The sequence below is a fragment of the Glossina fuscipes genome, unplaced genomic scaffold, assembly GCF_014805625.2.
Source record: "Glossina fuscipes isolate IAEA_lab_2018 unplaced genomic scaffold, Yale_Gfus_2 91553, whole genome shotgun sequence".
Classification (NCBI taxonomy): Eukaryota; Metazoa; Arthropoda; class Insecta; order Diptera; family Glossinidae; genus Glossina; species Glossina fuscipes.
Genome location: NW_024005031.1, coordinates 1 through 7,781, shown reverse-complemented (window position 1 = coordinate 7,781; position 7,781 = coordinate 1). Strand labels below are relative to the sequence as shown.

The window sequence follows — 7,781 nt, the reverse complement described above, 5'->3', positions numbered from 1 at the left end:
ATAGTATAGCACACCTTTATATAAATCGATACATCTGTTCACACTGCTTCTGGCCTGAGAATGAATGTCGTTATATCTCCCCAGAGATATGAAAATCGACTAATCGCCCTCAAATTCAGTTAATGCACTTTTTTTTGGTTTGTGAGGCACTAACGCGAACAAAATAGGTGAACGCTGTACAAAGCCGTCATAGTTGCAGTGTTAATGCTATCTTCAAAGATCTGGTCCTAAATCAAGTCCACAACCACGAAGAACATTAGAACATTACCTGCGGCTGCTCACATATGGGACCGCGCATTACATAAAGCTTTAGTCATATAATTCATATAATAATCGAAACCTGGATGTTTATTTTTTTTTATTTATTTGTTGCTGAACTTTTAAAAGCCGTTAAATAAGAAAACTCTGCTTCTCTTCTTTTTTTTTTTGGTTTAATTGTTGTGCTGTAATCCTGAATTGTTTTATAGTTACAGATAGGCGACCAGACGGTGTCAATTCCTTGATGATGGGCAGAAACGTTGTAAACACTTTGCTTTATTTAATTGCAAATTATCAGCCAAATGCAATTAGCAAAATTGAGGTTATGTTTGTAAACATCTGTTATATTTGGTAGGTTTTGCCATACTAATGAGCAACTCTTCCTGATAATATCTCGAGTGCTGGCATCTCTGTTATTGAAGTTGTATTTTCAGAAATTATTGCAAAAATATTAAAAGTTGTGTTTTTTTTTTCAAGATTATGGCTGAATCAGCGCAAGTAGAATCTACACCTTCGGTGCGTTTAACAAATGATGATTTCCGTAAATTGTTGGCCACACCACGGGCTCCACCTTCTGGAACTGGCGCGTTGGCTACAGCCAATTTTGCTACACCAGGAACGCCAGCATCTGTGACTGAAAAGAAGCGTAGCTCTCATGGCGGTAGTAGTGAGCGCGGGGATTTGCGCCGTAAAAAGAAAAATTTCTATGCTGCCCTTAAAAAACAAGAGGACAATAAGTTGCAAGAATTATCGGAAAAGTATCGCGACCGAGCCCGGGAACGTCGCGACGGTGCAAATCCAGATTATCAGAATGTTAGTACCCCGGGACATGGCAGTACTAATGCTTATCGCGCTGTAGCACCAGATCTAAAATCCGGTATAGATGCGGCCGAAAGAAGAAAACGTATTATTCAGGAATCAAAGTTTTTGGGTGGTGACATGGAGCACACTCACTTGGTGAAGGGGCTTGATTATGCTCTATTGCAGAAAGTGCGCTCCGAATTGCAAGTGAAAGAGCAAGAAGAAAGAGAAATGGCTGCAGCCGAGGCCTCTGAGAAATTAGCAGAAGCTGCCGCTGCTGAACGCCTGGAAGCTGAACGTCGTGAAGCAGAAGATACTATGGCTATAAAAGGTTCGATGGCGCGTAACATTTACAATCTAGTGCAAAGCAAACGTTCAAAGGAAATTCAGCGTATGGAGTTGTTTGCTCCAAGCCGTATGGCGTATGTAATTGATTTGGAAGATGATACTGGCGAAACGGATATACCTACCACATTGATAAGATCGAAATATGAAGTGCCAATTAATCGCGAAGATGCAGCCACTCTTACCACCAACGACATTGTAATTAATAAATTATCACAAATTCTCTCTTATTTAAGAGCCGGGGGCCGCAATAAAAAGAATAAAAAGCGCGATAAAGATAAACCATTATTCTATGATAAGGAGGTGGAGCAATTAACTTCAGCAGCGAAATTAATTAATAAAGCGCCAGTGGGTGACAGCATATACGACGATATCGGTGATTATCAACCTCTGACGCAAAATGATAGCAAGTCATCAAAAGCGGATAAACACTATTCCGGTAATAGCAATGAAAAGCCGCCAACTTATTTTGGAGATAAGCGTATAGAAGACGTTGAACCTGTTATTACTACGATACCACCTCCGCCTAAAATAACTAAATCGTCGATAGCTTCACGATTTACTAACGAACCCGAAGGCTATGCTGAATGTTATCCTGGGTTAGAGGAAATGAATGATGCCATTGATGATTCCGACGATGAAGTGGATTATACTAAAATGGATTTAGGCAATAAAAAAGGACCTATCGGGCGTTGGGATTTTGATACTCAAGAGGAATATTCTGATTATATGAGCACTAAAGAAGCTTTACCGAAAGCCGCTTTTCAATATGGCGTTAAAATGGAAGATGGTCGCAAAACGCGAAAACATAAGACAGGTAAAAATGAGAAAGCGGAGTTAGATCGCGAGTGGCAAAAGATACAGGCAAGTGTTAATCGCTTCATCAATTTTATATTAAAATATCTTACGAAATCATTTTTGCAGGGCATAATACAAAAACGCAAAATCAAATCATCTAACGATGAGCCCGAATATAAGCAAATAAAATATTAAAATCCATTATCAAAATTAATTTGTGTGCAATGCTTCGTTATCAGCCAATACTAGGCAAGCTATAATAAGCAAAAGAATGAAGAAAGAAAAACAAACGCGAAAATGCTTAATATGGTGTTGGGGCAAAGACTTGGGATTATTTGGATAAGGAGCCTTGGTTACGCTTTTATATATGTGTAATCCATTATTCTTTGTTTCCCTTTCGAAGAATGCACATTTGCCGAACTGTTGTTAAGTACTCCCCCCTTTGGAAGAATTATTTAAACATTTCACTTGAATTTTCTTTAAATGAATCCTACGCCGGCAATGTTTATAAAGTAAGAGCATCCATTAAGAGCATCTGGATTATTTAGTTATTACATTTATTATTGTATACAAATAAAATTATGTTTTTGTTCTATATTATGCATAAATGAAGATAATCTTAAAATGCCCCACGATTCATATTAATCTCTTCGAAGATGAGCGGACTTGATGTCTTCCGGCGTTGGCTGACATGGTCAGATCCTTTAAAAATAAAAAGTAAAAAAAAAAAATTGACAAAAAGAAAGTGGACAATACCGACATCCAAATTATTGCTTTTTTAGTTTACCATATCTAACCGTAATCGATAGATTCTAAATGGGATAACGTGCATGAAGTTGAGTTGTACCGATGACTAATAATCAGACTTTCTTCATTAAAACCAAGATTATTGGCAGCCTTAGCAGCCCTGGCTGTTTTCTTCCAGTTCTTCAAAAAGATTCATTATTATTATTATTTAAATAAATTCTTGGGCTAAAGCGTTTTGGGGCTATGAAGTCTATTAAAAAAGAAAATAATAGAAAATTGTTGTTAGTCTAATCGATATTAATATTGCGTTCTGCAGGTACTTTCAGAATGTCCGTCTATAGGACAGAAAAATATATCTGTTGTTGAGCTGATAGATGCATTGAACATATTAAATCGTACAACCGTACGATACATTCATAAGTATCCTCACAGATAAATCACAATTATTTCTCAAAATTATTATACTTGGGACGTAATCTATGTATTAATCGATTCATGTGACGTTGTTGCAATTTACGACGTGATCGATCAGCTTTCTTTATCGCCTCGTGAGCAATGCATGCCGCTTCATATGCCGCTTGTTTTGTATTCTTATAATCTTGCTTGGCTACGACCAATTGCTGTTCAAGTTTTTCAATGCGATCGCGGATGGAATGGACACTTTCTTCTTTTTCTAGCATATCGGATTTTGCACCGTTGGCTGATTTCTTCGCATTTTCTACGTTGATTTTAGCCGCTTGCACGGCATCTGAAAAAGTGCTTAACTGAGCTTTCGCCTGTTGCAGTGTTTTAAAAGCAATATTGACCGTCTTTTGAGCATTGTGTAAAGAATTGGTTTCTTCGGCTACGATCTTTTCGCTATCGTGCAACTGTTGCTCCAATTCCTTAACGATTTTTATTTTATTTTCTAAAGCGCCTTCAGCATCTTTAGCGGCCGCTATTGCTCGATCGGCCAGTTGGGATTTCACTTTTTTGGCAGCAGCTGCGCCGGCTAATTTCTGTGCTTTCGAGGCGTCTATTCGATCCTGGAATGCGTTCTGAGCCACGTTCTTTCGGAGTTTGCCCAGTCGAGCATTGTTAACTAATGCGGCAACTTGTGGATCAATGATTACGCCTTCTTCGCCGTCGTCTAAAAAATTTGTAAATGGATCGGTCGACATCTTTTCTTGTTCGTACTAAACTAACGAATATGATGCAGAAAGAACATGAAAAAAGGGATGAATAGATTATATAAAAATACATTACATTCTTATTCTGATCAATCTTGTAACCGAAGCTCGTAAATATCAAAAAACATAAAATGTAAGGGAAAAAATTCATTACATCGAAAATATTTTCAATTTTTTAAATTTATGTCAAGCGAACGAACAATTGCCGAAAAAGAGGATCTGTTTGTTTAGAAAAGAAAAAACAAAACAAAAGAGATATAATGTCATTAATTTATAGAACAAAATTGGCTATTTTTGCTTTGTACCGTTCTCCGCCCATCTATAGCCTTAATTCGAGAAAAAAAAAAACAGAGTTGCAATTTCTATTAGTTTTGCCAAATATTTATTTGGCATTGTATCTGCTCTTCCGATCTTCCATGAAAATGTGCGAACGACCTTAGAAGTTGAATAGGGACTTGACTTATAGATTATATATAATAGTATAGCACACCTTTATATAAATCGATACATCTGTTCACACTGCTTCTGGCCTGAGAATGAATGTCGTTATATCTCCCCAGAGATATGAAAATCGACTAATCGCCCTCAAATTCAGTTAATGCACTTTTTTTTGGTTTGTGAGGCACTAACGCGAACAAAATAGGTGAACGCTGTACAAAGCCGTCATAGTTGCAGTGTTAATGCTATCTTCAAAGATCTGGTCCTAAATCAAGTCCACAACCACGAAGAACATTAGAACATTACCTGCGGCTGCTCACATATGGGACCGCGCATTACATAAAGCTTTAGTCATATAATTCATATAATAATCGAAACCTGGATGTTTATTTTTTTTTATTTATTTGTTGCTGAACTTTTAAAAGCCGTTAAATAAGAAAACTCTGCTTCTCTTCTTTTTTTTTTTGGTTTAATTGTTGTGCTGTAATCCTGAATTGTTTTATAGTTACAGATAGGCGACCAGACGGTGTCAATTCCTTGATGATGGGCAGAAACGTTGTAAACACTTTGCTTTATTTAATTGCAAATTATCAGCCAAATGCAATTAGCAAAATTGAGGTTATGTTTGTAAACATCTGTTATATTTGGTAGGTTTTGCCATACTAATGAGCAACTCTTCCTGATAATATCTCGAGTGCTGGCATCTCTGTTATTGAAGTTGTATTTTCAGAAATTATTGCAAAAATATTAAAAGTTGTGTTTTTTTTTTCAAGATTATGGCTGAATCAGCGCAAGTAGAATCTACACCTTCGGTGCGTTTAACAAATGATGATTTCCGTAAATTGTTGGCCACACCACGGGCTCCACCTTCTGGAACTGGCGCGTTGGCTACAGCCAATTTTGCTACACCAGGAACGCCAGCATCTGTGACTGAAAAGAAGCGTAGCTCTCATGGCGGTAGTAGTGAGCGCGGGGATTTGCGCCGTAAAAAGAAAAATTTCTATGCTGCCCTTAAAAAACAAGAGGACAATAAGTTGCAAGAATTATCGGAAAAGTATCGCGACCGAGCCCGGGAACGTCGCGACGGTGCAAATCCAGATTATCAGAATGTTAGTACCCCGGGACATGGCAGTACTAATGCTTATCGCGCTGTAGCACCAGATCTAAAATCCGGTATAGATGCGGCCGAAAGAAGAAAACGTATTATTCAGGAATCAAAGTTTTTGGGTGGTGACATGGAGCACACTCACTTGGTGAAGGGGCTTGATTATGCTCTATTGCAGAAAGTGCGCTCCGAATTGCAAGTGAAAGAGCAAGAAGAAAGAGAAATGGCTGCAGCCGAGGCCTCTGAGAAATTAGCAGAAGCTGCCGCTGCTGAACGCCTGGAAGCTGAACGTCGTGAAGCAGAAGATACTATGGCTATAAAAGGTTCGATGGCGCGTAACATTTACAATCTAGTGCAAAGCAAACGTTCAAAGGAAATTCAGCGTATGGAGTTGTTTGCTCCAAGCCGTATGGCGTATGTAATTGATTTGGAAGATGATACTGGCGAAACGGATATACCTACCACATTGATAAGATCGAAATATGAAGTGCCAATTAATCGCGAAGATGCAGCCACTCTTACCACCAACGACATTGTAATTAATAAATTATCACAAATTCTCTCTTATTTAAGAGCCGGGGGCCGCAATAAAAAGAATAAAAAGCGCGATAAAGATAAACCATTATTCTATGATAAGGAGGTGGAGCAATTAACTTCAGCAGCGAAATTAATTAATAAAGCGCCAGTGGGTGACAGCATATACGACGATATCGGTGATTATCAACCTCTGACGCAAAATGATAGCAAGTCATCAAAAGCGGATAAACACTATTCCGGTAATAGCAATGAAAAGCCGCCAACTTATTTTGGAGATAAGCGTATAGAAGACGTTGAACCTGTTATTACTACGATACCACCTCCGCCTAAAATAACTAAATCGTCGATAGCTTCACGATTTACTAACGAACCCGAAGGCTATGCTGAATGTTATCCTGGGTTAGAGGAAATGAATGATGCCATTGATGATTCCGACGATGAAGTGGATTATACTAAAATGGATTTAGGCAATAAAAAAGGACCTATCGGGCGTTGGGATTTTGATACTCAAGAGGAATATTCTGATTATATGAGCACTAAAGAAGCTTTACCGAAAGCCGCTTTTCAATATGGCGTTAAAATGGAAGATGGTCGCAAAACGCGAAAACATAAGACAGGTAAAAATGAGAAAGCGGAGTTAGATCGCGAGTGGCAAAAGATACAGGCAAGTGTTAATCGCTTCATCAATTTTATATTAAAATATCTTACGAAATCATTTTTGCAGGGCATAATACAAAAACGCAAAATCAAATCATCTAACGATGAGCCCGAATATAAGCAAATAAAATATTAAAATCCATTATCAAAATTAATTTGTGTGCAATGCTTCGTTATCAGCCAATACTAGGCAAGCTATAATAAGCAAAAGAATGAAGAAAGAAAAACAAACGCGAAAATGCTTAATATGGTGTTGGGGCAAAGACTTGGGATTATTTGGATAAGGAGCCTTGGTTACGCTTTTATATATGTGTAATCCATTATTCTTTGTTTCCCTTTCGAAGAATGCACATTTGCCGAACTGTTGTTAAGTACTCCCCCCTTTGGAAGAATTATTTAAACATTTCACTTGAATTTTCTTTAAATGAATCCTACGCCGGCAATGTTTATAAAGTAAGAGCATCCATTAAGAGCATCTGGATTATTTAGTTATTACATTTATTATTGTATACAAATAAAATTATGTTTTTGTTCTATATTATGCATAAATGAAGATAATCTTAAAATGCCCCACGATTCATATTAATCTCTTCGAAGATGAGCGGACTTGATGTCTTCCGGCGTTGGCTGACATGGTCAGATCCTTTAAAAATAAAAAGTAAAAAAAAAAAATTGACAAAAAGAAAGTGGACAATACCGACATCCAAATTATTGCTTTTTTAGTTTACCATATCTAACCGTAATCGATAGATTCTAAATGGGATAACGTGCATGAAGTTGAGTTGTACCGATGACTAATAATCAGACTTTCTTCATTAAAACCAAGATTATTGGCAGCCTTAGCAGCCCTGGCTGTTTTCTTCCAGTTCTTCAAAAAGATTCATTATTATTATTATTTAAATAAATTCTTGGGCTAAAGCGTTTTG

The 7,781-nt window shown here is 37.5% G+C and overlaps 3 protein-coding genes across 6 annotated transcripts; 2 read left to right on the top strand and 1 right to left on the bottom strand.

Annotated features, from left to right (window-relative positions):
- Nucleotides 1-634: 634 nt before the first annotated feature.
- LOC119644123 (protein Red-like) lies at nucleotides 635-2,802 on the top strand. Its single transcript, XM_038043648.1, has 2 exons — nucleotides 635-2,268; nucleotides 2,329-2,802. Exons 1-2 carry the CDS (start codon nucleotides 739-741, stop codon nucleotides 2,395-2,397), a joined length of 1,599 nt encoding a protein of 532 aa, XP_037899576.1. The 5' UTR covers nucleotides 635-738; the 3' UTR covers nucleotides 2,398-2,802.
- Nucleotides 2,803-3,054: 252 nt separating this feature from the next.
- Nucleotides 3,055-4,975, bottom strand: LOC119644125 (COP1-interactive protein 1-like). 4 transcript variants are annotated; one of them, XM_038043652.1, is made up of 2 exons: nucleotides 4,609-4,975; nucleotides 3,055-4,129 (listed from the first exon to the last, which is right to left on the bottom strand). In XM_038043652.1, the coding sequence occupies exon 2, from the start codon at nucleotides 4,107-4,109 to the stop codon at nucleotides 3,393-3,395; it is 717 nt and encodes a 238-aa protein (XP_037899580.1). In that variant the 5' UTR covers nucleotides 4,110-4,129; nucleotides 4,609-4,975; the 3' UTR covers nucleotides 3,055-3,392. The 4 variants fall into 4 exon arrangements, with proteins under 4 accessions (XP_037899580.1, XP_037899581.1, XP_037899579.1 ...); XM_038043653.1 differs by having other exon boundaries at nucleotides 3,055-4,124; XM_038043651.1 differs by lacking the exon at nucleotides 4,609-4,975 and adding an exon at nucleotides 4,195-4,441 and having other exon boundaries at nucleotides 3,056-4,129.
- Nucleotides 4,976-5,228: 253 nt separating this feature from the next.
- Nucleotides 5,229-7,396, top strand: LOC119644124 (protein Red-like). The gene is made up of 2 exons (XM_038043649.1): nucleotides 5,229-6,862; nucleotides 6,923-7,396. The coding sequence occupies exons 1-2, from the start codon at nucleotides 5,333-5,335 to the stop codon at nucleotides 6,989-6,991; spliced, it is 1,599 nt and encodes a 532-aa protein (XP_037899577.1). The 5' UTR covers nucleotides 5,229-5,332; the 3' UTR covers nucleotides 6,992-7,396.
- The last annotated feature ends 385 nt before the right edge of the window (nucleotides 7,397-7,781 follow it).